The sequence below is a fragment of the Emydura macquarii genome, unplaced genomic scaffold (genome assembly GCF_026122565.2).
Source record: "Emydura macquarii macquarii isolate MOO-44397 ecotype Brisbane River unplaced genomic scaffold, CSIRO-AGI_Emac_v2 contig_2584, whole genome shotgun sequence".
NCBI classification, from domain to species: Eukaryota; Metazoa; Chordata; order Testudines; family Chelidae; genus Emydura; species Emydura macquarii.
Window position 1 is genome coordinate 1 of NW_027132721.1, and position 27,978 is coordinate 27,978.

The 27,978-nt window shown below is 68.0% G+C and overlaps 1 protein-coding gene and 1 pseudogene across 1 annotated transcript; one reads left to right on the forward strand and one right to left on the reverse strand.

Moving 5' to 3' along the window:
- Positions 1–116: 116 nt before the first annotated feature.
- Positions 117–18,377, forward strand: LOC137163486 (collagen alpha-2(XI) chain-like; the record flags this gene model as incomplete). The annotated part of the gene is given in 43 exon segments (XM_067563737.1): positions 117–161; positions 1,039–1,092; positions 1,181–1,229; positions 1,232–1,287; positions 1,460–1,513; positions 1,605–1,658; positions 2,240–2,284; positions 2,896–2,949; positions 3,289–3,333; positions 3,838–3,891; positions 4,028–4,081; positions 4,854–4,907; positions 5,038–5,145; positions 5,246–5,335; positions 5,415–5,468; positions 5,686–5,793; positions 6,206–6,313; positions 6,393–6,446; positions 6,523–6,576; positions 7,079–7,186; positions 7,824–7,890; positions 7,968–8,020; positions 8,105–8,158; positions 8,817–8,870; positions 9,413–9,520; positions 9,849–9,902; positions 10,078–10,131; positions 10,540–10,593; positions 11,105–11,158; positions 11,448–11,555; positions 12,115–12,168; positions 12,264–12,317; positions 12,737–12,844; positions 13,163–13,199; positions 13,202–13,215; positions 14,259–14,294; positions 14,382–14,435; positions 14,578–14,854; positions 15,063–15,175; positions 15,485–15,553; positions 16,337–16,466; positions 16,469–16,569; positions 16,986–18,377. Coding segments are annotated over 43 exon segments (3,156 nt in total), but the record flags the coding sequence as incomplete, so codon positions are not given.
- A 5,858-nt stretch (positions 18,378–24,235) lies between these two features.
- Positions 24,236–27,975, reverse strand: LOC137163479 (H-2 class II histocompatibility antigen, E-S beta chain-like; annotated as a pseudogene).
- Between the last annotated feature and the right edge of the window lie 3 nt (positions 27,976–27,978).

Consider the following 27,978-nt stretch of genomic DNA (forward strand, 5'->3'; position numbering starts at 1 on the left):
AGGGACGAGGGCGGGCCAGAGCAGGGGGCTGGGAGCCAGGACGCCTGGGTTCTGTGCCCCGTCTCTGGCTGCCCTGTGCAGTGCAGCTCACCCTGTTGAACTCTCCCCTCTCTCAGGGCGTCGATGGGATTCGGGGGCTGAAGGGTCACAAGGGCGAGAAGGTGAGTTCTGCTTCCTGACCCTGCACCACACGCCAGCCGTGACCTGGCAGCGCCGGCTGGGAATGGGGTGCAGCGCGTCCTGCCTGTGGGCTCCTGCCCAGGATTTCCCTCCCGCCAACGTAGTCTGGGGTTTTTGTTGTAAATCTCCTTCCTCTGCCTCCTGCTTCCTCTCTCCTCTTCCAGGGACGCCCCTGGCTGGAGATGGACCCCTGAGCGGGGCCGTGAGGGGGCACCCAGCATCCTCCCGCTGACCCGCGTGGCCGGCTGCGTCTTCCTCATCTCGCAGGGGCTAGCTCTGGGGTGGCCAAACGTCCCGGCTCTCCGCGCCGCGTGCAGCACCCCAGACGCTAGAGCGCTGGGGCGCACCTGTCATGCCTCGGGTCTTCAGCCCTGCAGCAGGGCGGCGGGGCCTGGCGCTTCTGCCCCACGCCTGCTGACGTCCCGAGCCCCCGGCAGGTGCCTCCCGCGGGGCAGAAGCCCTGAGCTCCCCACCTCAGTCCGGCAGGCAGAGAATCGGGGGGTGCTTAGGGGGCTCCGCGAGCTGCACTTTAACTGGCCTGGCTGATCGCCGTATGGGGGGCGGGGAAGGAACCCCCCAGATCAGACTGGCCGTGACTTGGGGGCTTTCACCTGCCCCTGCGGTGTGGGGTGAGGGTCACTGGCCAGGATTTCCTGGGCGTACTCACTTAACCCTTTCCCTGCCATTGCGGGGGCCTCGGGCTCTGGTGCCCCTCGGTCCCACCTGTTCTCGGCCCGTGACAGTTCAGCCGGGACCCCGCGATATCAGCCAGTCTGACCTGTATCTGACCCCTTCCGGCCTTAAACTCTCTGACTAGCACCTGTCTGTCTGCCTGTCTGTCTGTCTGTCTCTGTGCAGGGTGAGGACGGATTCCCTGGGTTCAAGGGCGACATGGGGGTGAAAGGAGACAGGGTAAGTTTGTGCCCAGAGCCCCCCGCCCCTCGCTGCCCACCTGCTCCTGGCGGTGCCAGTCTCACCCTCCGTTCTCTCTGCCCCGCAGGGCGAGCTGGGCGTGCCGGGATCCAGAGGAGAGGATGGGCCGGAAGGTCCCAAGGCCGGACCGGACCCTCGGGCGACCCGGGCCCCCTCGGGCTGGTGGGAGAGAAGGTGAGGATGTGGGGCAGCGTGGGGCAGGGCTGGGCCATGCCCGGGGGCAGGGACTGGACCCTGCTAATGTGTCCTGTTCCCGCCCCCGCCAGGGATGGATCAGCGCCAGCCCCCAGCGGGGAACGGCCCCGTATCCTGTTCCCCTAACCCCACCTCTCTTGCTCTCCTGCAGGGGAAGCTGGGCGTACCAGGTCTTCCCGGATACCCCGGACGGCAAGGACCGAAGGTGAGAGCTGGGAACCGTGGGTCTGCCCCCTCTGCCCCGCCTCTGCCCCTCAGCACAAACCCCCTGACCCCCATCTCTCCTCTCCCCCCAGGGATCTCTGGGCTTCCCTGGATTCCCTGGCAGCAATGGCGAGAAAGGCACTCGGGTGAGTAACCCCCCACCCCCGCCCTGGCAGGGCTCCCCCACCCCCGCCCCGGCTGGGCTCCTCCCAATGCCCCCCAGGGGAGCGGGGTCCGTGTCTCCCCCTGCAGGAGGCGTCCCCAGAGGGGAAACCGTTGGGGGACCTCGGGGGAGGTAGGTTCTGCTGGGTGGGGCTGACACTCATTTCCACCCCCCGCGCACCCCAGGGACGGACTGGAACTGGGAGGCCCTGGTGGGGCTGAGTGAAGGGCGGGAAGCCTGTTGGGGGGTGGGGGAGGGTCTGCCAGGGACTGGCTGGGGGGGTTTCTAGGTGGGGGTGTCTGCAAAGCCCTGGATGGGGTTGGGGAGTCCCCGCAGAGCTGGGAGGCGAGTATCTGGGGGATTCCCATAGGTGGGGGGTCTCTGCAGAGCCCTGCACTGGGGGGTCCCTGTGCAGGCTCTGTGGGTTTGGGGCCCCTGCAGAGCCATGGGTGGGGGGCGTCTTTGTGGGGGCTGGGTGGGGGGTCCCTGCAGGGCCCTGGCTGGCTGAGGGGTTCCCCGACGGGCACCCAGCCCTGACTGGGGCTCACTGATTGTCTGTTGCAGGGTCTATCGGGGAAGCCGGGACCCAGGGGAGAGCGTGGCCCCACGGTGAGTGTGGGGGGGAGGCAGGGGGTTAGTGCAGCATCCAACCATCCCTCTCCTCTCCGTCCGTCCGTCCGTCCGTCCATCCACCCATCCATCCATCCCTCTGTGCCCAGCGCAGGCGTCCCCATCCCAGCCACTCTTCAGCATCCCCCGGACCCCGGTGACTGGAGGTCGTGCCCAGGACCCTGGGGGCAGCCGTGCCCTCTGCCAGGGGCTCACCCCCCACCTGGACTAATACATGACATGTCCCCTCTGGCCCCCACCCCCGATTGCCACGGGGCCTTGGGGAACTGGGACCCTCTCTGGTGCGGGGGGCAGAATATTGCCTCTTAGCCTGCCCATTCCCCGGGGGTCCTTCCCCCCCCCCCCGTCCCATCCGGCATTGGGGGTCCGGCGTTCCCTTACCAGAGCTGGGGGTCATGTGCCCATCCCCGTCCTATGGGGCTGGTGGGTCCCCCTCGTCTGCCACCTCCTCCCCTCAGATCTTCATGAACACCACTGGGGCACTGTCTGGGTCGCTCAGGTTCTGCCCCCCGGGACTGGGGGGACTGGGCAGTGGGAGGGGGCAGTGCTGGGGGCGCGGGAATTCACCCGCCTCTGTCTCATTCCTCCAGGGTCCCAGGGGCCAGCGGGGGCCGCGTGGAGCCACCGGAAAGCTGGGGGCAAAGGTCAGTCTTAGTGGAGGGGTGGGGCTCGGGGTCTGTCCGTCCGTCTGTCTGTGTCGGGGTCAGTGTGTCGCAGGGTGAGGTCTGGGCAGAGGTCAATGCGTGTGAGCAGGCCCTGGGGGGTGCAAACGTGCAAGTCTGAGTGTGTTCCTTTGTCTGTGTGTCCGTGTGTCGGGGGGTGTGTGTTGGTGTTTCTGTATGTATCCCCCTCTGTGCATCCACGTGTGTGTGTGTGAGAACAGGGGTGGGTGTGCGTGCGTGCATAGGTGTGAACGTACACGTCTGTGCACGCGCGTCTGTGTGTGTGGGAATGGGGCGTGTCACATCTGTCTCTCCCCGCAGGGCACCTCTGGCGGTGACGGCCCCCACGGCCCTCCAGGGGAAAGGGTGAGTGTGAGCACAGCGTGAGCGGGACCTGGGTGTGCCACACCAACACAGAGCCCGGGCACCGGGCCCTACCCTTCGCTGCACTAGCCGGGCCTGGAACACCCCTGCCGGGCGTTGTACAGCCTGCCATGCCTTGTGCCCGTTCCTTTACTCCTCTCCACGGCCTATGTGACAGCCGTGCCAGGCATGGCTCACGTTAGTGCAACACTCGCACTAGGCTGCAGAGATTCACTAGTGCGAGGGTCGGCTCACTGCAGTGTGACGCTTGCACGGACCCAGCCACGGCTGCTGGGCCTGGCACGGTGCGAGGGGTGGCTCACCGCAGGGCGGCATGGCTGGCTTTGTGCAGTCGGCCCCCCAATACCACGTTAGCCCGGCCCCTGCTCTCGGTGGTTGGCCCTGGCTGTGCGGTGTCCCTGAGGCCGGGCATCTGGGAGGCAGAGTGTAGCCAGGCATCTGTCTTCCTCCCCCAGGTCCCCCTAACCTCCGTTCTGGTCTCTGCAGGGACTCCCAGGCCCCCAGGGGCCAAACGGCTTCCCCGGACCCAAAGGACCACCGGTGAGTAAGAGAAGCTACCCCCCGCCTCCCAGCTCCCTCCTGCCATTCCCGCTCCCCTGCCCCCCAGCTGGTTCCTCAGTCCCCTCACACTGCGATCTCCCCTGCCCCACTGACCTCTCCATTTTTCTCCCTACAGGGTCCCCCTGGCAAGGACGGGCTTCCCGGGCACCCCGGTCAGCGAGGAGAAGTCGTACGTGTCTGTTCCTGCGCCATTGGGTTGCAGATACTTATCTGACCCCGTGTTACTCTGTGGTTACTGCCATGCTGCACTCTGGTTCCTCCTAGGTTACACCTACGTTACTTCCCTGCTACCCCTTGCCTACTCCCATGTCACACTCTGGAGACGCCTTCATTGCTCCTCACATACTCCCGTTACTCTCTGATTACTCTCATACTATACTTGACATACTCCCTCTTTACTCCCTGGTTACTCCCATGTTGCCCCAAATTACTCCCACGTTACTCTATGGATACTGCTGGTTACCCCTCACATGCTCCTGTGTTATGCTTTGGATACTCCCCTTATTCCTCTCTCACTCCTGCATTGCATTCAAGTTGCTCACGTTACTCTTTGGATACTCCTGCATTACTCCTCACTCACTCCTGTGTTGCACGCTGGTTACTCCCATGTTACTCCTCTCTCCCACATTGCTCTCTCTTCACTCCACTGTTATTCTTGGTTACTCCCTTCTTACTCCCATGTTACTCTCTGGGTACTTCCATGGTTCTCCCTGTATACTGTTGTGTTACACTCTAGATACTCCAAGGTTACTCCTCACGTACTCTGATGTTAGTCTCTGAGTACTCCTGCATTACTCCTCATATACTCACTTGTTACACTCTGGATGCTCCTGTGTTACTCCTCGCTCACACCTGTGTGGCACTCTGCTTACATGGCGGGGTTGGGGACAGAGCCATCTGCCTGGGCTTGTGCTAATCCCCCATCTCTCTCTGTCTTCCAGGGTTTCCAAGGCAAGACGGGCCCCTCTGGCCCCCCAGGAGTGGTGGGACCTCAGGTAAGGAGCCCCTCCCTGTAGGGATGCCCGGGTGGGCTGGGGGCGGCTGGTGGAAGAGGCTGAGGTCCATGGGTCTGGGGTGCCCATTCCCGGAAGGGCTCATGTCGTCTCTTGTCTCCCCCGACGCTAGGGTGCTCCTGGGGAGTCTGGGCCGATGGGGGAGCGAGGTCACCCGGGCCCCCCCGGCCCCCCGGGAGAGCAGGGCTTGCCAGGACCCTCTGGGAAAGAAGGAACCAAGGTAAGGCGCTGGCATGGGCCGGTGCGGTGCTGGGGGCGCTGTGCTGCGGGGAGCAGGGTGGGACACCCGCCTCATTCTCCTCCTTCTCCCCCCGCCTCAGGGAGACCCCGGCCCCCCGGGAGCCCTCGGGAAGGATGGCCCGGCTGGACTGCGGGGTTTCCCCGGTGAGCGCGGGCTGCCTGGCACCCCGGTGAGTACCGGCCCCCCCACGATGCCCCCAGGTCCCCCCACGGTGACGGCAGGCCCTGACCTGTGCTTCTCCCCCGCAGGGCGGCTCTGGGCTGAAAGGCAACGAGGGGCCGGCTGGACCCCCAGGACCTGCAGTGAGTATGGGGGGGGGGCCCCACGACAGCCTAACTCTTCCCCTCAGTTATCACCATAGCCCCCCATCCTTCCTCTGCCCCCTCCTGACCTCCCTTCCCTCACCCCCATCAAAACTGCCAGAGCCCTCCATTCGCTGACCCCCCGATCCGCCCCCTCCCACCCCCTGGCTGTGATCCTCGTCCCCCCACGTGCGACTCATCTTTTCTCTCCCCCCAGGGCTCCCCCGGCGAGAGAGGCGGCCCCGGACAGGGCGGCCCCATTGGACCCCCAGGCAGACCAGGCCCCCAAGGGCCACCGGGTCCCGCTGGAGAGAAAGGTGTTCCCGTGAGTAGGGGGCGCAGGGGCCTGGGGGGAGCGGGTGCTAGTAGGATGCAGGGGGGCTGGGAGCCAGAACTCCTGGGTTCTATTCCTGGCTCTGGGAGGGCAGTGGGGTCTGGTGGTTAGAGCTGGGGGGCTGGGAGCCAGGACTCCTGGGTTCTATTCCCGGCTCTGGGAGGGCAGGGGGGGCTGGTGGTTAGAGCTGGGTGGGGGCTGGGAGCCAGGACTCCTGGGTTCTATTCCTGGCTCTGGGAGGGGAATGGGGGCTGGTGGTTAGAGCTGGGTGGGGGCTGGGAGCCAGGACTCCTGGGTTCTATTCCCGGCTCGGGGGGGCAGTGGGGTCTAGTGGTTAGAGCTGGGGGGGCTGGGAGCCAGGACTCCTGGGTTCTGTGCACCTCACTCCTCTGTTTCCCCGCAGGGCGAGAAAGGCCCCATAGGCCCCGCTGGCCGGGATGGCGTCCAGGGCCCTGTCGGGCTGCCCGGCCCCGCGGGGCCCCCCGGGGGCGCTGGTGAGGATGGCGACAAGGTGAGGCCCCGTCTGTGCCCGTGTCCTGCACCACCCACGCGGCGAGGGGCTAAACCCTTCTCCTCTCTCCTCTCCGCAGGGCGAGGTGGGCGAGCCGGGCCAGAAGGGCGGCAAAGGCAACAAGGGGGAGCACGTGAGTATGAGAGGGGGCTCCCCGACCCCCCCCACTTCCCGCCCTCTGTGTCTGACCCCCATCTCCTTCCTTCCAGGGTCCCCCAGGACCCCCAGGGCCCATGGGTCCAGTCGGGCAGCCTGGAGCAGCGGTGAGTACCTGGCACCCTCAGACAGCCTCCTGCCGCACAGGGCGGGGGTCCCTGCGGCTGGTAGCCTGGGCAGTGCCAGTTCTGGGCGGGGCAGCGCGACGGAGCTGGGTCGGCTCTGGATGGGGGGGGGGGCGATGGAGCCGGGTCAGCTCCGTGGGGGGGGGATGGAGCCGGTCGGCTCCGTGCGGGGGGGGATGGAGCCGGTCGGCTCCGTGCGGGGGGGGATGGAGCCGGGTCGGCTCCGTGCGGGGGGGGGTCCCTGTCCCCAGGCCGTGCAGTGTCACGGCCCCCAACTCATGCAGTGGGGCGAGGTGCTGGATTGCAGATCGCGCAGTGGCCCCTGCATTGCACTGATGGAGGAGGGGTCCGGGGGGGTCCCATCAACAGGAGGGTGGCCAGGGGGGTCCTGCTGCTCCCAGAGCGCCGAGACTCCCCCCGCCACCAGCTCAGTGAGCCCCGGGGTCGCCCCAGGCCCATCTCTGATGCTCTCGTGTGTGTCCAGGGGGCCGACGGGGAGCCGGGCGCTCGGGGCCCCCAGGGGCATTTCGGGGCGAAGGGCGACGAAGGAACCCGCGGATTCAACGGGCCGCCCGGCCCGATCGGGCTGCAGGTGAGTGGGGCCCCTCGCTGCCAGTGCAGGGCGGCCCCCCCGTCCCCCATGGAGCCACTCCAGTGCCCTGGCCCTGCCCCCCACGCCCTGCCCCTTCCTCTTGTCTCCGTCCCTGGACCCGGACCTGACCCGAGCTCCCCTGCCCCAGCCCAAGCCGCCCAGTCTGGCCTCCCTAAATAACCCCGCCCCACGATGCAGTTCTAGCTGGGGGCAGGATTCCCCTTCATTCCTGTCCCAAACGGCTGGGCAGGTAACTGCCCCCACGGGCCACTAGTTGCTGTGTCCCACCCCAGAGCCAGCTGTTCCGGGGGGGGGAACTATCCCTGTGTGCCCTCCTCCCCACCTACCTGGATCCAGATGTGCCCCTCTGGCTGGGTCCCCTCTCCCCAGCCGCACTCCAGATGTGCCCCTCCACCTGGGCCACCACCCCATCCCGAATCCAGATGTGCCCTTCCATCTCTGCCCCTCCATCCCCCAGATCCAGATGTGTCCTATGCCTGGGACCCTCCATCCCCCAGATCCAGAGGTGCCCTGCTGCCTGCTTCCCCCATCTGCCTGGATCCAGCTGTTCTCCTTCATCTGCCCCCTCCCTCCCAGATCCAGATGTGCCCCCCACTGATGCACTTTCTCTCCTTAGGGTCTGCCGGGCCCGGCGGGGGAGAAGGGCGAGACAGGTGACGTGGGCCCCATGGTAAGTGACCCCGGCTGCCCCCCGTTCCCAGTCCCCCCTGCAGGTGGGCAGGTCCAAGAACCCCCCTCACCTTGTGCTTTCTCCCCACAGGGCCCCCCGGACCCCCAGGCCCACGTGGGCCAGCCGGACCCTCTGGAGCGGACGTAAGTGCCTCCCCTGCCCCCCAGCCCTGTCAGCCACGCTCAGGGCACCCCGAGGTAACTCGCTCTGCTCTCTCCCCCCTGCAGGGACCCCAAGGCGGCCCCGGAGGCATTGGCAACCTGGGACCCCCTGGAGAGAAGGTAAGTGGAGCCAGGACGCCTGGGTTCTCTGCCAGCTCACGGGGGGATTGTGGGGTTGGTGGATTTCATGAACACCCCCCCAGGCTCCCTGCCAGTCTGTCCTGGGAGAGATTCCATCCCTGCCCCAATCTGGCGACCCCCAGCATGTGAGCCAGACCCAGCAGCCAGGCCAAGGAGTCTCTGGAGCCGCTCAGAGCACCAGGCGCCTGTGTGGTGCCCCGTCTCCAGCTGGGCCGAGCCCTGATGCTTCTGAGAAAAACCCCAGACACATCCGGCCAACGGAGCATCGGGGAGAGCCGTCCTTCCTGACCCCGCAGCCCTGGAGCCTGCGATTAGCTGGGTCATTGTCTTAGCACAGAGCAGGCTGAGGGCGGGGCAGGAAGGGAGGGGACAGACGGGGGGAGGCTCAGAGCCACAGGCTGCAAGGGTGGAAGGCCCAGGGGCGTGGGGACTGTCTTGGATCTGAGCAGGGGGTGCTGGGAGCCAGGACTCCTGGGTTCTCTCCCTGCTCTAGGAGGGGAGGGGGCAGGCTCTAGAAGACAGTGGCGGTCGGGTGCTGCTGTGCTTGGTCCCTGGGTGTTTGTGAGCCGTGGCCCACGGGGACCCTCCAACGGGGGGCCCGGCCGGAGCGCGAGCGCTGACGTCTCTCTCGTTTCAGGGTGAGCCTGGCGAGTCGGGGGCCCCGGGCATCCCCGGGGAGCCAGGAGTCAAGGTGAGTCCTTGGGCGCCCCCTGCCCCTGCTCCCTTCCCCCACCCCGGCAACATGGCCACTGACCCCCCAGAAACCTCCCAGCCCTTTGTCCCTTTTCTACCCCCCAGGCCTCCCACAAGTCCTTGCCCCCACCTGGCGGCACCGCTGCTCTCCCGGGGGACCCACCCCTCACCAAGGGCCCCCCCAAGCCCTCCTTTGCCCCACCAGTGGAGACCCTGGCCCCCACCGTTTTCCCTTTCTTATTAAACCCCCCAGAGCCATCAGCCTCCAGCCAGGGACCCCCTCCTCGGTGGGTGTCTCCCCCCAGGGGCCCATCCAGCCCCACCCCTTGCAGGGGAGACACCCAGGGCCTAGCCTGGTCCCCACCTAGTGAGAACTCGCCCAGGGCCCCTTTCCTCCACCAGGAACACTGGGGCTGGGACCCCTCCCCAAGGGCTGACCCCCTGGAGGTTCCCCAGGGCTCTGCCCCCTGCCAGGCCCCTATTCCTGTCCTCCCATGGACCCCACACTGACCCCCCCCCCCGGCTCTCTCTGCACCCCAGGGCCCGCGAGGAGAGCGAGGGGAGAAGGGAGAAACCGGAGCCGCTGGCACGGCCGGACCCCCTGGAGGGAAAGGCCCCCCTGGAGACGATGGGCCCAAGGGCAACCCTGTGAGTGACGTGGCGCGGAAGCCGGGGGAGGGGTGGGGGGGGTCAGGATGCCTGGGTTTGATCCCTGGCTCTGCGAGGGGAGTGCAGTCTAGTGGGCGAGCAGGGGGCTGGGAACCAGGACTCCTGGGTTCTGTGCCTGGCTCTGGGAGGGCAGTGGGGTCTAGTGGTTAGAGCGGGGGGCTGGGAGCCAGGACTCCTGGGTTCTGTCCCCAACTCTGGGAGAGGAGTGGGGGCTAGTGGGCCGAGCAGGGGGCTGGGAGCCAGGACTCCTGGGTTCTGTGCCCGGCTGGAGGAGGGGCTCCGGCTAATCAATTCCTTTCTCTTCCAGGGTCCTGTTGGTTTCCCAGGGGATCCAGGCCCCCCAGGTGAAATGGGCCCCAGGGTGAGTATTGGCCCCACTCCTGGCCCTGCGAGGCTGCGGGACGGGGTCCCTGCGGTCTGGGGCAGGGGAGGTGCTCTGCAGTCTGGGTGGGGGCGGGTGGGAAGCGGCAGGGCTGCTCTTTGGGCCTGGCTGGGGTCTGGGGTCCCTGCCCTGACCCACGGCTTGTTCTCTCCAGGGCCAGGACGGTGCGAAGGGCGAGCGTGGCGAGGACGGGGAGCCTGGGCAGCTGGTGAGTGAGGGGGGCTCTGGAGCGGAAAAGATCTGCCCTGACGTCGGGACTGGACACCCCGGCGCTCTCCCCCGAGTCCCCTCTGAGTCTCCCTCCCCCCCGCTCCATCAGTCGCCGTGCACCCCTGACGTTCCAGATCGGATCTCGTTCTGGATTCCTTCCTTGCTGACTGCCGGCCTGAGTGACCCCTCTGGGGTTCCGGATCCTGCGCCCAGACGTTCTAGATTTACCCGCCTCCAGCCTTCTCTGAGTTCCCCCCTCCCTGACGTTCTGGATCGGACCCCCCGCCTCTCCGGGTTCCCCGCCCCTGACGTTCCGGATCGGACCCCCCGCCTCTCCGGGTTCCCTGCTCCCCGATGTTCCGGGTTAGATCAGTTCTCCTGATTCCAGCTCTCTGTCTCTCTCCAGGGCTCACCGGGTCCGACAGGAGAGAATGGCCCGCCTGGCCCCCCAGGGAAGAGGGTAAGTGTGGGTCTGTCTGGTTTCCCCTGCCCAGGTCACCCCCTCCTCTGGGAGCCAGGCAGAGGCATCTCACTGCGCTGGGGGGTGTCAGACACACCTGCTATCCCAGCCGCTGTGTGCGACGGGGACTGCGACCGACACAGCACGAATCCCCCCCCCCCTACACCGACCCCCCCACTGCCTGGAGCCCTCACCCCATCTGCGGTCAGGTCACCCCGCCAGCAGGGGGCACAGACGTGCACACACACAAATCAGCTCCCCGGAATCTCGTGGGGGGAGGGGGGGAGGCCTGGGATTCACGCAGCCGCCCCTGGCACCGCGGGCAGGAAATTCCTTCCCCTCGCAGCCGCGCGAAATGCCCAGCCCAGAGCGCGGCTGCTAATGACCGGGGAGCCGCTTCGCCCCAGGGACCCTCCGCCCCGCGCGGAGCCAGCCAGGGCCGGTTCCCCTCGGGGAAAGGCCCCGCGTCACACCCTGCCTCACCCTCCCGTCCCGTCTCGTCTCTCCGCAGGGCCCTGCGGGTTCCCCGGGCCCTGAGGGGCGTCAGGGCGAGAAGGGCACCAAGGTAAGTGACTCAGGCTCCGCGGGCCCGTCCCCTGGGGGGCGTCTTGGGGGGATGTGCCATGTCCCGGATCCCCCGGGGTCAGAGCCGGCTCAGAGACCCAGCCACAGCCAGCCAGGCCGCGGCCCGGCCACGCCAAGGGGTCCTGTCCCATAATGCACGGGGCTGGGGTGAGGGTGGGGTCCCCGGGGTGATCTTGGACCCCGCCGGGGCGCGGTGACTCCCAGGAGCTCCCGTCACTGCTGTGACCGTGTCACCCACCACCGAGCTCACCCTGCCCCTCTGCCCCCAGGGCGAGCCAGGCGCGGTGGGCGCTCCTGGCAAGACCGGCCCCGTGGGGCCCCAGGGACCGGCCGGCAAGCAGGGGCCTGACGGGCTGAGAGGTATCCCGGGCTCCGTGGTAAGTGCCAGCCAGTCTGCATGCCGCAGGATGCCTGGGTTCTGTCCCCGGCTCTGGGTGGGCAGGGAGGTCTAGTGGTTAGAGCAAGGGGGGCGGGCTGGGGGCCAGGACTCCTGGGTTCCATCCCAGCTCTGGGAGGGGCGTGGGTCTATCCCCAGCTCAGCGATCCAGGCCTGTATCTCCCTCCCAGCTGATGGGTCCTTGAGCCCCCGACATATGGGGCTGGGCTGGGTCTTAACTCCCCCACTGTAAATCCAGAACAGCCTTTCCCCCATGCCAGTGGGCTGAGAGGAGAACTCTGCCCCCCAGCAGGCCTGGCCAGAGCCATCAGCGCATGGGACCCCCGGCCCCGGGCAGGGGGGAGCCCCAGAGCTGGGTGGGGCGTGGGGGTGGAGCAGTGGCTGGCCGTGGGGCTCCTGCCCTGGCAGCTGCTGTGCGCATTGCTGTCCAGCAGGGGGAGCCGGTGGCGGGGTCCCCGGTATCTCTGGGCCGTGGGGGGCGGCTCGGGGGATGTTCGGGGCAGTGATCAGCTGTAACCTCTGCCCTCTGTCCCGCGCAGGGAGAACAAGGCAAGCCGGGCGCGACGGGCCAGACGGGCCCCCCGGGACCCGTGGTGAGTGTGGCCCCTCCCTCCCCTGTGTCAATGCCCCCGGCTGGGGAGCCCCCATCCCCTCCCCGGCTAACCCGTCCGCTTGTGTCTCCCCGCAGGGCCCCCCGGGGCTGCCCGGCCTCAAAGGGGACTCGGGACCCAAAGGCGAGAAGGTGAGAGGGGGGCACACGAGGGGCGTGCGGCTGGTGTGTGGACACGCACAGCAGGCCAGCGGGTGGGGGGATGATACAGGACCAGTGCACCCGCGTGTGCCAGGACGTGCCAGGCCCCACGGGCGCACAAGCACACTTGACTGCACAGAGAGACGGGAACGCCCACGCCATGTGCGTCACGGGTGTGGCACCAGCGCGACACAAGCGTGTGCGAGCGAGACCTGTCAGCACGAGGGCCCGCGAGTGCAGCTGGCATGCACGTCCCACAGCCTGCACGCGGGGCACGAGGGGGTGTGAGAGCCGGGCGTGGACCTCGCACGCCGTCTGTGCCGACACGCCCAGCACGCAGCCTGCCTGTCTGTCTGACACACCGCCACCATCTGTCTGTCCGGCACTGATCGCTGTCTGTCTGTCCCCAGGGCCACCCCGGTCTGATTGGTCTGATCGGGCCCCCGGGCGAGCAGGGGGAGAAAGGAGACCGGGGGCTGCCCGGCCCGCAGGGCTCCCTGGGGTCGAAAGGAGAAACCGTGAGTATGGGGGGCTGGGTGGGGGGGCAGACTTCTCCATCTTGCCAAAGAGAGCCCTGTCGCGTGGGGGGGAGTGGGGTCTAGTGGTTAGAGCGGGGGAGGGGGGGCTGGGAGCCAGGACGCCTGGTGACACGTCTCTACGGGTGTGGGTGGGTGCGAGGAGCTGGGGGGAGGAGGAGGCGGCTGTGTTGGACCCAGGGTGGGCGGGGGGTGAACGGGGGAGCCCCTGTGTGGTCCGGGGTACGAGGGGTTAATTGGGGGGCACCCCCCCCGCCCTCGCTCTGATTCCGCTCTCTCTCTCTCTTCTGGCTCCTGCAGGGGATCCCTGGTACTGCCGGCCCCCTCGGCCCTGCCGGGCCCCGGGACTTCCTGTGAGTGACCTCTGACCTGCCCCCCCCCCCGCTGCGTGGGTCCGGGCCGCCCCCCGAGTGTCACCTGTAATGGGCCCATCTCATCACCGCCCCTCGCCCCATGTCTGGCATCACTCGGGGGTGCAGTCCGGACCGGGGGGGCTCGGTCACTGCCTGCCCCCTGCAGTCTGGAGTCCCATGCCTGGCCCTGCCCGCAGCCAGCCCCCCCCAGGCAGGTCCCCCCCGAGGGCTGGGTGCAGCTGGGGGTAGCACCGCGAGGTGACCCCAGCACACACCCCGTCCTGCCCCGGCCTGCCCCCCGAGACGTGAGCCCTGCACAGCCAGCCCTCTCCTGGACAGAGCCGCTGCCCCTCCAGGGCTCAGCGTCGGGGGCTGCCCCAGCGGGAGTCACCCCTCGCCACGGGGCCAGGGTCCGTCGCAGCGAAGCCCAGGAGCCGAGGGGCCGAGGTCAGCCCCGGGCACAGGGAGGGTGAAGAGAAAACGCTGCCTCGGCGGGACCCTCGCCAGCTGGGCCTAGTTCCTGGCGCGGGCCCTACCCGCTGGTCCGGGCAGCATTGCCGGCCACGCGCCGGCTCCGGGTCTGCCCCAGGGCTGGTTCCTTGCGGTCCCCTAGGTGAGAGAGAGCGGGGCAGGGAGTGAGAACGGGGGGCGTTCGCCCCGCACGGGGGTAGCTCCGTCCCCCTGGGAAACGCCTGCTCCTGGGAGCCCCTGGGTATCGTGCTGCCCCACGGAGCCAGGAGACGCGGCCTCGGGGCAGAGCTGTCCTGCTGTCCTGTGCTAAGCACCCGTCTGTCCCTGCCCCGTCCGTGCCAGTCTGGCCCCTTGTCTCTGAGAAACAGCTTCTGCCCCCCGGGCAGATCAGGCCAGCGCCGGTCGCGATTTCGGCCCGGACCCCGCGCCATGCATGTGGGGCGTGACTGCAGGGGTGTGTCCTGGCACGCCACCCCTCCCCCTGCTGGAGGGCCATCAGTGCCCCCCACTCCCTCCCCCTGCCCAGCCCCCCCGCCCCCCGGCCCCGCTGATTGTCCTGTTGTTGCTTTCAGGGCCCAGCTGGTCCCAAGGGCGCGAAGGGAGCCACGGTGAGTCCTGTCCCCGGCGGGCCCAGCCCCGTCCCCCCCCCCAGGTCAGCCCCGCAGCCGGCTGACATCTCTGTTCTCTCCCCCTAGGGACAAGCCGGCCCCAAGGGTGAGCGCGGCGTTCCAGGCCCCCCCGGACACCCGGTGAGTGACCCCTCCTCCCCTGCTTCCCTTCGACCTGCCGCTGCCCCCCCCAGCCGTGCGCTGCGCGCCTCCCCCACCCCTGCCCCTCTCAGTGACCTGCCCTGCCCCTTGCCTGCCCCACTGACGCTCCGTGCCCGCGCAGGGCCCCCCCGGGGAGGTCATCCAGCCGCTGCCCATCCAGCTGCCCAAGAAGAGCAGGCGGTCGCTGGACGCCAGCCGGCTGCTGGAGGAGCAGGACGAGGGGCTGGTGTCGGACGGGGCGGCCCCCGGCGCCCACGCGGGCGGCACGGAGGAGATCCTGGGCTCCCTCCACGCCCTCAAGCGGGAGATCGAGCAGATGAGGCACCCGATGGGCACCCAGGACAACCCGGCCCGCACCTGCCAGGACCTGCGGCTCTGCCACCCCGACCTGCCCGACGGTGAGCGCCGGGGACCGCGCCGGGATCCAGGGGGATGGGGCAGAGCTGGGGGGCTGCGCTGCAGGGAGCGGGGTGGGGTGGCCGCTGTGGGGCGCTGTCCCTGTGCAGTCAGATGCTAGGGGCAGGTGCTGCTGGGATGGCTCGGGGGCGGGGGGGGGGATGAAGGGGATCCTTTGTGCCCTGACCCCCTTGCACATGCTCCCCGCAGGCGAGTACTGGATCGACCCCAACGAGGGCTGCTCCCGGGACTCCTTCAAGGTGCGCTGCGACTTCACGGCCGGCGGGGAGACCTGCCTCCTCCCCACCAAAGAGACGCAGCAGGTGAGTGGGGGCTGGGGCCAGGACTCTGGGTTCCACCCTGGCTCTGGGTGGGGAGTGGGGCTGGTGGGGCAGAGTGGGGGGTCGGGGGGGCTGGGGCCAGGACTCCGGGTTCTGTTCTGTTGTAACCAGCCCAGGACGCTGCTGTCTGATTTCGGAGCAGCTGTGCCTGGCTGACGGGAGAATTTAGCCCCCGCTCTGCCCCCGGCTCCCATCCAGTCTGTGTGTGGGGCACCACCCCCCGTGCAGTGTGTGGGGCACCCCCCCGTGCAGCGCCCCCCCTGAGCCCGTCTCTCTGCTCTGCCTGTCCAGGTCCCGATGTCTGCGTGGGAGCAGGAGACGCCCGGCAGCTGGTTCAGCGAGTTCCGGGAAGGCAGCAGGGTGAGAGCCGGGCCGGGCCGGGCCGGGGAGGCTGTGCTGGGCTCAGGGACAGCGCCAGGGTCGCCCCGAGCGATGCTGCTCCCAGGGATCCTGCACCCCGATAATGCAGTTCGTGCCCCCCCCCCATGGACCCGAACCCCTCGGAATGAGCCCCCGAGACAGGGCCCAGCCTGAGTGCGCATGGGAGCAAACCCCTCCCTGAACCTGCCCTCGGCTCCACCACCGACCCCCCCACCGGCACCTGGGGCCGCAGGGGACTCCGGTGACCGCACAGTCCCCCAGCTAGTGTCCGTCTGTCCGTCCTTCAAACTCATTTGTCATTGTATCATCCCCCCCCCCCAACCCAGAATCTCCTGCCCTGCCCAGCCCCCTGGGGTGTATCTCTCCCCCCTAGATCCTCGCGCCCCCACCCCTGGCCTGGCCTCTGTCTATCTGAGCCGTCAGTCCGTCCATCCGTCCGCCCATCCCGGACCCCCATCCACCCCGTGAGTGGCCCGTGTAATCAGTCTGTCCATCTCCGAGTCTGTCTGTCTGAGGAGAGACAGAGCTGTACCAGGGTCTGTGGATGGAAAGGGAAACTGTCTGTCCCTCTGTCTGTCCTCGGACATGGCCAGCTGTCTGTCCTACCTCTGGTGCCCCTCACCGTGGAGCGTAGCCCCTGGGCCCCACTGAGCCCCCCCCGTGGACGAAGCCCCTCCTGGGAGCAGCAGGGTGCGCCCCACGCCCTCCCCGAGCAGGGGCTGGCTGCACGTGGGTCTCCCCCCAACCGTGTCCCCCCCCCAGTTCTCCTACGTGGCGGCGGACGGGAGCCCGGTGGGCGCGGTGCAGCTGACCTTCCTGCGGCTGCTCAGCGTGGGCGCCCGGCAGAACTTCACCTACCACTGCCAGCGCTCGGTGGCCTGGCGCAGCGCCGCCTCCGGGGACACCAGCGCGCCCTGCGCCTGCGGGGCGCCAGCGAGGAGGAGATGAGCTTCGACAGCAGCCCCTACATCACGGCCCTGAGCGACGGCTGCGCGGTGAGCGGGCAGGGCCCCACGGGAGGGAGGGAGGGAGGGACGGACAGTTGGAGGATGGACAGGTACATCAGGAGCTGGAGAGGGGCTGGATGGACGGACGGATGGGTAGAGACTGAAGACTGACAGAGGGACGGCTGGGTAAACAGACAGACAGACGAGGGAGGGTCGAGAGAAGAAAGGATGGATGGACAAACAGACCAGGTCCTGGAACAGACGGACAGCTGGACACAGCAGGTTTAGGAGGAGACAGAAGGGCCAGGGCTAGGCAGACAGCCTGGCTGGGGAAGGCGGCTGGTGGCCGGGCGGGGCCGGGCAGGCTGAGGCGGGGCGGGGGCTGCCCGGGGAGCCGCAAGGAGAGGGGTCCCCCCAGGGCGCCTGTGACCCTGCGGGTGGTTTGACCCCCCCACTCCCCGCAGGCGCGGCAGGGCCCGGCCCGGACAGTGCTGGAGGTGAGGACGCCCCACGTGGAGCAGCTCCCCTTGCTGGACGCCCGCTTCACGGACTTTGGCCAGCCCGACCAGAAGTTCGGGTTCGAGGTGGGGCCCGTCTGTTTCCTGGGCTAGGACTGACCCCCGGAGCCCCGCCCTGGTCCCAGCCTGGCCCAGGCCCCACCCCCGAGCGGTGAAGCTGCGGGACCCACCGCCCCCCCAGGGGATGGACACAGCACGACCATCCTGCCGCCGTCTCCAGCTGGGACCAGGGACCGGAGAGAGACACCAAAGAGACGCCACCGCTTGGAATCCACCGAGGTGTTCATGTGGGTCCCTGAGTCAGAGCCACACTCCACCCCTCCCCAAATGCCCCAGCTATCTCCCTCAGAGCCCGGGGGTTCCCAAAACCCCCCGGTGTGCACCCTCCCTATCCCCCAGAGCTCCTCAATGCTAACCCCAGCCGGGAGTCACCCTGAAACAATGGAATCGATCCCCCTATTCCCCCGCTGATGGGGGAGCAAAGTCGTTAATGGCTAATTAACGTTGTGAACCAACCAGAGCTAATCAACGCAGCAGGGCACCCATCTTCCCTGTGCCAGTCAACAGCGTGGACAGACGATGTGGGTCAATGTGTGGGAGTGGGCGTCCAGCTCCATCCCCGCAGGGCTACCACAGGTCACAGTGATGACAACTCTCATGCTTCAGGGCACCAGCCGGCCTCAGGGGATGGGGGTCAGGAGGAAACCTCCTCATTGCAGAGGGCTCATTTAATTTCCGGTTTTGTCACGCTCCATGCAGGAGTCTACCTCCATCGCAGGCTTCCTGCCCTTTCCTCCCAAAGCAGCTACAGCCAGGAGGCCAGGCTAGAGGGGCCCATTGGTCCCATCCAGACTAGGGGATTCCTGTACCTCATTCAGTCACAGCAGGGGGCTCCGGACCCCTCCCCGCCGGGTTAATTCCTGTCAAAGGAAGAGGAGATGTTAATAGCACTGCGGTTCTCAGCCCCCATCTCCACTATGTCATTAGTGTTAATTTCCCTTCCCCCACCGGACTAATTACCACCAGCGGAACCAGCCTTGTGAACACCGAAGCCTTCGCCAGACGCCCCGTGGCAGAGGGGGCGGCGCCGAGACGGACGCTGGGTTTTATTGTCTTCGTTTTAAATTAATTCTGTTATTTAAGGGCTGGCTACAGAGACGGGTCTGGGCCCCGCCGCGGCGCGGAGTCGCAATCCCAAACCAGCACGTGCCAGCCGGGTGGGGGGGAGCAGATTCATTCCCTGGGCGCCGTCGGCCCTGCGTTGACCGGGGCGCCTGGCCGTGCTCTTTGGTGGCTGACGAGCCGCGGGCGCCCGGGGCCGGGCCGGCGGCTGTGATGGTGTGTAAGTAATTGTCGAGTTGTGCTGTAATATATCAGCTGTCATTTTGCTGCTTGGCGGGGGTCGTTATTTCTGTCGCCCGGCCCCTCGGCTCGCCCCAACCCTCTCCCGGCCGCGCCCGTCTCATGCGCTGTTCTCCACCAGGGGGCTGGGATTTTTCACCCCCCCGTGACAATACAGGGTATAAATAACCCCCCCTCGCACCGGGCAAGGCCAGGCTGGGACCTGCACCGGCCCCTGCCCGCTTGCTGGGATCGCGAGCCCAGCCGGTGCTGCACGCAGACAGTGGCGGGGGGACGGAGGGTTTGGTGCCCGTGACCACGGTGCAGAGCGGGAATGCTGCGGCTGGTTCTGGCCCCCCCCCAGGCGTGGAGAAGCGCTGCGAGGGGGGGCTGGAGAGCTGACCTAAGGAGAGGAGCCACAGACCCGGGCTCAGCGGTGTCCGGCGGGTGCGCCGCCCTGGCTGTGGGGGAGCCTGGGGTGGGCGTTTTTCGGGGTTGTCTGGTCTCCAGCCAGCGTGGAAGGCGAATGGTGACGGTCGCTGTGTTGGGGGGTTTCGGGCGTGTGGACTGGGGCACCCCAGATCGGCACGAGCCAGGGCTCTGGGGGGTGCAGTTCTGGGATTCCGCCATGCCCCCTGGGCGCACAGAGCCGCAGCGGGCCCGGTTCCGATCAGTGGGTCTGGCCCCCCCCTTTCAACCGGGATCCCTGCGTCCGGCCTGGCGTTGGACCAGCGCACAGCTTGTCCTGGCCTGGCTGTACGTCTGTCTGGCTGCACCCCCGGCTGTCCTGTTTCTGCCCCCTGCTCTGCTGGCAGGCCGGGGGGGGGGGGTCAGCAGGGGGCCCAAAGCCGGATGTTTGGCCTGGCTCCTGCTGGCGTTTGCACAGACCCGGTCTCGGGGGGCAGGGGTTACTGTCAGTGCGGTGCCCCTGGGATGCTGGAGGGAGGCGGGGCTGCGGAGGGCAGGCGGGGGGGCACGGTCACAATCAGGCTGGGCGCGTGCAGGGTGGGAGGCGCTGCCACCCGAATGAACGAGCCCCGGCAATGGCCCCTCGGCCCCTGCCAGCCCATCCCAGCTCCGGGGCACCCCCGTGTCTGAGGGCCTGAGCCGGGCGCCCTGCAGAGCCGTGGTGTCCAGAGAGCTAGTCTCTGGGGGGCCCCCGGTGCCGCCAGGCACTGCTGAAATCTCAGCCGGGTCTGTGATGCTGGGAGGGCCCTGCCTGGCGTCCCCCGCCATTGAGGGGGTTCAGGGGGGATTGCAGGGGGCAGAGGCTGTTCTGAGGGAGTCAGGGCTGGTATTTCCCTGTGGGGGAGGTGGGTCCCCCAGGCCAAGCCCCAGGGAGCCCCAGAGCCAACCAGGAGCTGGTAAAGCTGTGGAGACCCCCTGGGTTTGACCAATCACCTGGGGAGAGCGGGTTTCCCCCCCCCCCCAGCCAAATTCACCAGGTGTTGCTCTGACCCTCTTGAAATCTGGGGGGAGTTCTGTCAGTGGGGCCAGGCCTTCCCCCGCCCCCAGCTGTGTGGACAGACGGACCCGCAGGTGCAGGGAATCGGCGTTGCAGTCAATCGGTGCTGAGTGAGCCCAGCTGGGCTCTGGCCCTGCAGCGCCGTGCACTATAGCCGGCTGCCTAGTGCTGCCCTGTGCCCCACAGCCTGCCCCCTGCCGAGCCTGGAGACCGCCGGAGCCTGCCCCGGACTTGGGGAGCATCTCCCGCCCGCTGGGACAGGTGTGTAGGTGGGGGGAGCCCAACCTTGCTCCCTGCCCCATATCTCCTGCCCCCGGTATGGGGGGTCTGTGCCCTTGCGAACACCCCGCTATAAAGACAAGCCGTGTAGTGGTGGTGGTCGTTGCAGGGTGTGCGTGAGCCGGGGGGCAGGGGAGAGGGATCCCAACCCCCCAGCCCTATGGGAGCAGCTGGTATTTGCAGAGCCCCCGATTCACCCCACTGCTGCTAACCGCGTGTCCTGCTCTCTGACCCCCCCCCCAATGCTGCAGGCTGTGTGGGCCTGGGGCTGGGATCCTCTATGGGGTGCAGCATCTGCCAATAGGGCTGGGGTGGGACAGAGGAGAGGGCTCCCTGGGGCCGGGCTGGGAGCCTGGGGAGAAGCAGCGTTTGGTAAAGGCGGGGAGATGGGGAGAGGTCCGTGTGTCTGTCTCTGTGAGAGGCACCGGGGCCCCCCGTTGCACACACACACTCCCCCCCACACACACACACACACCCAGCAGGAAAGCCGGCCCGGCTCCATAGGGATGCTTGGACAGGGGTGTCTGTATCCCTGCCCTGCCGCCTTCCCCTCCGTCTGCACCCTGAGTCTGAGCCCCCCAAACCTCCAGCCTCTCCCAGGAACCCCTCAATCTGCCCTGGCCCCACTCCTCTGACTGAGCACCCAGATGGACAGACAGCCCCTCCCCCCCCCCCCCGCGGTGCTTGGCTGTAGTGTGCAGGGGGGCTGGGAGCCAGGACTCCTGGGTTCTATCCTGGCTCTGGGGGGGAGTGGGGTGCAATGGTTAGAGCTGGGCGCCCGGACTCCTGGGTTTTATCAGTTCGATGGCTTCTGACAAATCCCTGCCTTAGTTTCCCTCTGTGCGACGGGGCGAGGACACCACCAGGGGGTGCATTTCACTAGGTGTTTGTTCCTCTCCAGCGCAGGGCGTCTCTCCTGGGAGCGTGGGGGCTGGGCGGAGCCCGGGTGCCAGCCTGCAGGCTCGGGTGGAAAGTCCCTGGCACCCTAAATATCGCCCGCCCGCCCACGTGACCCTGGGGTCTCTCTGACGCCCGGACAGGAGCCCCCTGGGCCGGGGTTAGCATCTTCCAAGGCCCTGCCAGCGGCAGCCGGGGACCAACCGGGCCTCACGGGGCAGCGTCCGGCCAGGCGGGCTGGGCAGCAGAGTGTGTTGGTGATGCTGGGCCCCGGGGCAAGGGCGGGGGGCTGAGAATCACCCCTGAGAGGGGGGAAGTGAAACCATGTGAGGGGAAAAGCAGACGTCAGTCCCGTCCGTCTGTCCGTCCATCCACCCACAGGCCGACCCGACGGGGTGTGACACGCCCAGGGGAATTGAACGCTTTCCGGAGTGCCGGGAACTGGCTCCGCTGGGCACGTGGGCGATTGCACGTGGGCGTTGAACCGGATCGCTGGCCCCGGATTGCAAAGGACCCCTGTGACCCCTCCCGCCCCCGCCCCGCTGGGCCCTGATCTGGGTGAGCCAGCCCGGAGCGCGTGAGCGGACGCGCCCATCCAGGGATCCGTCGTGACACCCCTCTGCAGCAGGTGATGGAGGGAGGGGCCCCAGGCCGTGGCTGTACCTGTCCGCAGAGAGCCCGGAGGCTTGCACTGGCCGGGCTGGGCTGGGCTGGGCTCTGCACGTGGGCTGGGTTTTCTGGGCGTTTTCTGACGTCGGGGCCGGAGGCTGCCCACGGCTGTGTTATTGTAGGGTCAGCGCTGGGCGCGGGGGCTGGGCTCACGCTGGCTGGCGTCGTTCCCAGGTCAGATTTGCGCTGGTTGCTAACACCCTGGGAAAGTCGCCCGCATCGTTTATGGCTGCTCTGGAGAGGGGGACACTGAGGCCCCAAGGCGGGAGGGGACTTGCCCCTGCTCAGACGGAGGGTCTGTGGCAAAGCTGGGTGGAACCCAGGCGTCCTGGTGCCAAGGGCTGCGTGTGCCCCTGAAACCACCTGGCCAGCCTCCGCGCCGGTGCTGTGAGCAGCGCATTGAACCGCCTGGACAAGCCTCGGGGAAGCAAAACATGCCAGGGCGGGTCTGCCTGGCTCCGGGGCAGCGAGTCTGCAGATCCCGCCGGCGTCACGGCCGCGGCCGGGTGACAGCGGGGAACGGCTGTAACGCGCTGAACGGGTCACACGCACCGGCTCCGGCCCGTTCGGGGCGTTGCGGCTTTACCCTGCGGCCGGTTTAGAAGTGGTTGTAAAACAGGCGTGTTGGGGGCTCCCCACAGGAGTCTCTGCCTTTTCTTTCCAGCCTCCAGCGCTGAGATCTGCTCGCAGGGCCGGGCCGGGCCGGGTTTGGCGCTTCTTTATTTCCCAGCCCACGGGTTGGGGGCGCAGGGCGGGGCTGGTTTTACAAACCGCGGGAACGTTAAACTGGCGGGTCCGGCTGAATCTTTATTTGACGACAAAAAGGTGCGGCAGCAAAACCGCTGAAACCAGGCCCAGCCCCCAGGTCCGTACCAGCCCCGGCCCTCCCGTCCACGGTCCCAGGCTGCCACGCAGCGCCGCGCACCTGGCTGGGTTCTCCTGTTACGAACCCGAGAGCGCCCTGCTCTGCTAGAACCGGGGCTCCTGGTCCCCGGGACCCTGCCCTGCCTAGGGACACTGTCTAGCCCCTGGCAAAGCGCGACGAGCCCCTCTCAGGGCTGGGCTAGGAGGGGGCTGGACCGTGCTCCCGCAGCGCAGATACCAGGGGCCTACGCCACGGAGCCGCCGGGCCAGGGGCTCAACCCCTGCTGCTGCCCCTGCTGGGGGATGGCTCTGTTCTGTTTGTACAGCGCCCTGCACAGTGGGGTCCTCGGCCCTGCGGCACCACAAACGCCAGCTAACGGGTCGGCTGCGTGGGACTCGCTCAGTCACAGGCCACTTTAACTGGTTTCGTAGCGTGATGCGGCGTAACCTGCGGGGAGAATCCGCAGCACACGCGGCTCAGCGACCGGTCAGTGTGCGAACGTCCCCTGGGCCCGGTCCCACAGGCTGGGACACCCCCAGTGCCAGAATCTCCCTCTCCAGCACCCGCGGCCTGTGCCCCCCGGACGCTCACTCGAGGTCAGGACCCACCTGCCCCTTGGAAAGCCAGGGCCGGAGGGAGCCGCATCTCCGCTCCGCCGGCACAAACCAGCAGCATCTCCGCCCAGCTGCTCCCATTGCTGCTGCTTGGTCCTTCTGCTTCCTTAACCCCCCAGCCCCAGCCTGGCCCGGGGCAGCACGGCTGAGTGTCCGGCGCTGTTTGTTAGGAAATGCGTCTCCGACGGCCCTGGCCAGTCGGCCCAGAGCCACTGGCAGAAAACCCAGCTCCCTCGGACGGTCAGGAGGAGCCGCCAGGGCGGGAATAAACCCCAGCTCCGGCGAGGGGCAGAGACCGATCGAAATCCCGTGTCTAAAGTGACCCGAGGGAGCTGTAACCGCAGGATCCTGCCCCCTGCCACAGCGGAGAGTCTCCGAGTCGCTCCTTGAGTGAGATCAGCCAGGGACGATCCGGGACCCACAAACGCCTTGTTCCTTTCACTGCACGTGAGCGTCCCCCACAGGGTCCCCGAGGGCAGCGGGGTCAGCGAGAGGGAATGTGGCGCTTGGCTGGGGCAGGGAAAGGGTTAACACAGGGGCTGGGGGTCGCCCAGGGTCCTGCTGGCTGTAAGTGGCAGTGACGGGTCCCAGGCGGGGGCAGCGCAGGATGGAGCCGGGCAGAGGCGGCGAGCAGATGGTGATGGGACGGGACCGGCCCAGGTTCTGCTTCCTCCAGGCCGGGCCAGGTGCTGGGAGAGACGGGCGGGAAACTCCTGCCGGCCGGGGTCCGACGCCCAGGGTCTAACTCAGGAGCCCTGCAGGGAGAGGGAGAAAAGTCACCCCCTGGCCGTGGGGCTAGCGGGACGGACGGGGGGATTTTTCTGCCGGGCCCAGGAGTCCCTGGAGACTCTGCCCGGCAGCCGCAGGCCGGGCAATGCTCTGCGGGACCCAGGATCCTCTGCCCCGCAGCAGCTCGGGGATCGGCCCGAACGTGAACCGAGAGAGCCGGAGCCTCCTCCGCGGTGCCAACGCCCCATTGTCCACCTGCCCCGGGCCTGAGCTGGGCGGGTGACATGGGCTGCGGAGCAGAAGCAGCCTCCCCACGGGTGCCCCAGGCAGCCAGTGGTCAGTGGGGGGGGGGGGGTTTAACGGGGGGAGGGAGATTGAAATTACCTGCAGGTTGGGGAAGGGGGCACCCTGAAAAACAAAGAGAAACATGGTCAGAGCCTGGGCCGGGGAGCCGGGTCCTGGGGGTTCAGAGCTCCAGCCCCTGCCCCACGGCACGGACTGTCCCTCACTGGGAACACAGCCCCCTCTGGCCCTCAGACCTGGGGTCACCCCCCTCCTACCCCCATTATTATTGTAAATACCTGACCCAGGATCCCTGCCCGGAGGAGGGACGGGAAACGCTCTGAGCCCCGGGCAGGGGCAGCTCCCTGCACTGCGAGGGGTTGGGGTCTCTGTCCCACCTCGGGGCCTCGGCAGCGGGGGGGATAGTGGGAGCTCCCAGCCTGGCCTGGGGCCCCGCACTCAGATCTGCCCATGGCCCTGCTCTGTCCCTGCCCCTAGGGGGGGAGGGTGGGGACCCTGCAGCCAGGCCCAGATTCTCCAGATCCTCCCCCCAACCCCACATCCCCCTAGAGACACCCCAGTGCCCCGCCCCCGCCCCTCACCTTTCTTGTTCCGCAGGTAGATGGCCAGCCCCGGCGCCAGGAAGATCAGGCCCAGCACGAAGCCCCCGACCCCCGTCAGCATCTTGCTCCGGGCGGCGTCAGACTGCGCCTCTGGGAAAACAGGGCCGGGCCAGGCAGCCGGGTCAGAGCCGAGGGGCCTCCAGCCCAGGCTCCCGGCTGCCCCAGTGCCGAGCGCCGGCTGGGGCAGAGCGAGGGCAGAGCCCAGGGGCAGCGCTGGGACAATCTGCCCCACGCCAGGGCTGCTCCTGGTCTGTGAGCGGCAGAGACCGGCTCAGGCCCTGGGTGCGAGGTGTGAGATCCTGCCCATTGCCAGCAGGAGCTAGGCTGGGCCTGTCCCCACGTCCTGGGCCGGGCAGAGCCGAGCAGGGGCAGGAATGATTTAGCTGAGGACAAGGGAGCGCGGAGCGGATCTGAGGACAGGCAGATTTCGGCTGCAGGTCAGGGCGTTTCTTAGCGGTGAGTCTCCCGGGGGCAGTGGTGGGATTTCTGACCGGCCGAGGCACGGGGGGGGGGGCAGAGCACCGGGGGCTGGTCCAGAGCCGGGGATGCCAGGCCCCAGGGTGACACACACCAGCAATACCAGCGCTCCTGCCCAGAGGGGTTGGGCTGAGATGCACCATGCGGCGTCTGACTGGCTGCAGGTTCCAGCCGTTTCTCAGCGCGAGGGCGGGAGTGTGGGTGATGCTGGGTTCTGCCACGTTACAAAGTTCTCACAGCCACCGTGGAGCTCCAGCGCCGCCGTGACGTGGAGCAGGTCGGCCGCCCTGGGCCAGGGACTCACCACACGTCAATATCCGTCCAGACCCGGCCCGTGACCAGCCCCGAGTCTGGCTTTGCAGACGCTCAGCGCAGACTGTCAGAGTCCGGCAGCTAAATTCTCTGCAGATCCCGTCTGCACTGAGCGTGCTCCAGCCCCACAGAGTCCCACACGCCAGCCGCACTGTGTGTGCCAGCCCCATAACTGGGTGCACAGCGCCCCACAGCGACTGGGGCTGAATGTTTCCTGCCGTGGCTCTCCCTGGCTGGGACTGTGAGGGGCTGCGGCGTGGCCCTGACAGCAGAGACACTCCTGTGCGCTCAGGGCTCTGCCGGCTGCTGCCCAGGCCAGGCCGGGGGGAGGAGACTCTGCCTGGCCAGGGCTGGGTGAGGAGCAGCCGGTGGAGGAAGGAGCAGAGGCTCTTGTGGGGTCCTTGGCAGAGGTGTTTGGTCCGTCTCAGCAGACCCTGTCCCGGCTCCCCGTCCCCTTCTGTCTGCCCCACTCAGAGACCCCCCAGCTGCAGGGCCCAGCACCGCTGTGCAGGGGGGTCACGTCCCTGGTCTCTGCCCCAGCCGTGGGGACCGGCTCTGACCCAGCCCATCCCCCGAGTGCTCCCCACAGCGAGGGGTGCCCCTGCGGCTCAGGGATGGCCCCCGCTCAGAGCTCTTACCCCAGCGCACGGTGAGGGGCTCGGGCAGGCTGACGTGCTGCACCTGGCAGGCGTAGACGTCCCCGCGCCGGGGGCTCATCTCCAGCATCACCAGGATCTGGAAGGTCCAGTCTCCGTTCTGGAGCAGCTCCGTGGACACCACCCCGGCCGTCTGCTCCTGCCCGTTCTTCAGCCACTTGATCTGGATCCCCCCGGGGTAAAACCCCGTCACGGAGCAAACCAGCAGGTGGGCGTGGGACTGGGACCCCGATTTGGTGGGGGAAACTGTCACCTCAGGCTGAACTGGGTGGGGGTGGGAGAGAGAGATGGGAAAGGGGCCGGAGATGGAGGTGGACTCACAGAAAACAGGTATGCCCCACTACCCCCAGGAAAAGGGCCCAGCCCCCTCAACTTCTCCTACCCTTCCCCCCCTCCCCTCCCCCCGCTGTGGTGCTGGTTTCCTGCTACCCCTCGGTGCCTTGCGCAGGTTCAGGCAGAAAGGGCCCGAGGGGAGTCGTGTCCCATCACCCCCATGGGGACAGAGACAGGGACTGACTGACCCCCTGGGCCCAGGGGGACGGGGGCTCAGCCCAGGGAGCAGTAGCTGCTCCCATCTCGCAGCCAGGGGGACCCCAAGAGGGGAGAGGGGAGGTCAGGATGGAAAGTTCTGCCCTGGTTGCCTGCCCCCACCCAGCCCAGGATGGGGGTTGGGGGCTGCAGCAGCCGCCTGCCCTGGGGGGTCTGAGTGGGGGGTAGTGGAGGCTGGGGCCTGAACCCCCTCGGGGGCGCTGGGCACGGGGAGAGGACCAGTCAAACACCTCCCCCCCAGCCCCAGAGATTGACCCGGGATCTGGGGCTCTGCTCCCATTGGGGTGGTGCCGCAGTGAGAGTGGGGGTAGGGGCAGCGGGGGAGATACCCTCCGTCACCCGGCCCTGCCCCCCGACGCTGAGTGACCTCCCCCGTATGACCCCGCCCCCTCCTGCTCTCTTCGCCCCGCGTCGCGGCTCCCCGCCCCGCAGCCAGGAGTCACACAGCCCGTGATTCTAGCCCGGGCGGGACCATGGAGAGAACGGGGGGGGCAGAGCGTCCGGCCCCCCCGCGCCCCGCCCCCGCTCACCTCTGCGGTCGATGGTGTAGGGCTCATCCGCCTTGTAGTTGGTCCGGCAGAACCGTTCCGCCCCGGCCCGTCGGTACGCCAGCTGGGCCGGGTCCTTGTTCCAGGTCTCCACGTCGATTCTGCCCAGCTCCGAGTCCGCCACCTACAGCCCCAGGTCGCTGTCGAAGTGCGAGGTCTGCTGCCGGTTGTAGATGTGCCGGTACACGAACCGGAACCCCTCGGTGCCGTTGGTGAAGTGACACTCGAACTTCGCCTGGTACACGAAATGCTCTGCGGGGAACGGACGGGCTCGGCTCAGGGACCCGCCGCCTGCCCCGGGGCTCGCAGCTCCAGAGCCCGGCCGGACCCCGGGCCGGAATGACCCTAGCTCCGAGCCCAGTGGATGCGCCCTGCCCCGCCCGCCCACATTTTAACAGAAGAAACCTGTTCTGGGGCAGCGCCGCGGAGCGGAGAATGGGGGGCGGGGGCGGGAGACAGGGTGAACCTGGCCGGGGCTCCCCGGGCCATGTGGGGTCCGATCCCCCCCCACACACCCAGCCCCTGCGCAGGGCGGGCTCCCCGGGCGCGGGGTCTCTGCTCACCTTCGGGCTCCGTGCCGGGACCCTCCGCCTGGGAACGTCTCTGCCACGCTCCCCGCGCCAGCCCCATGGC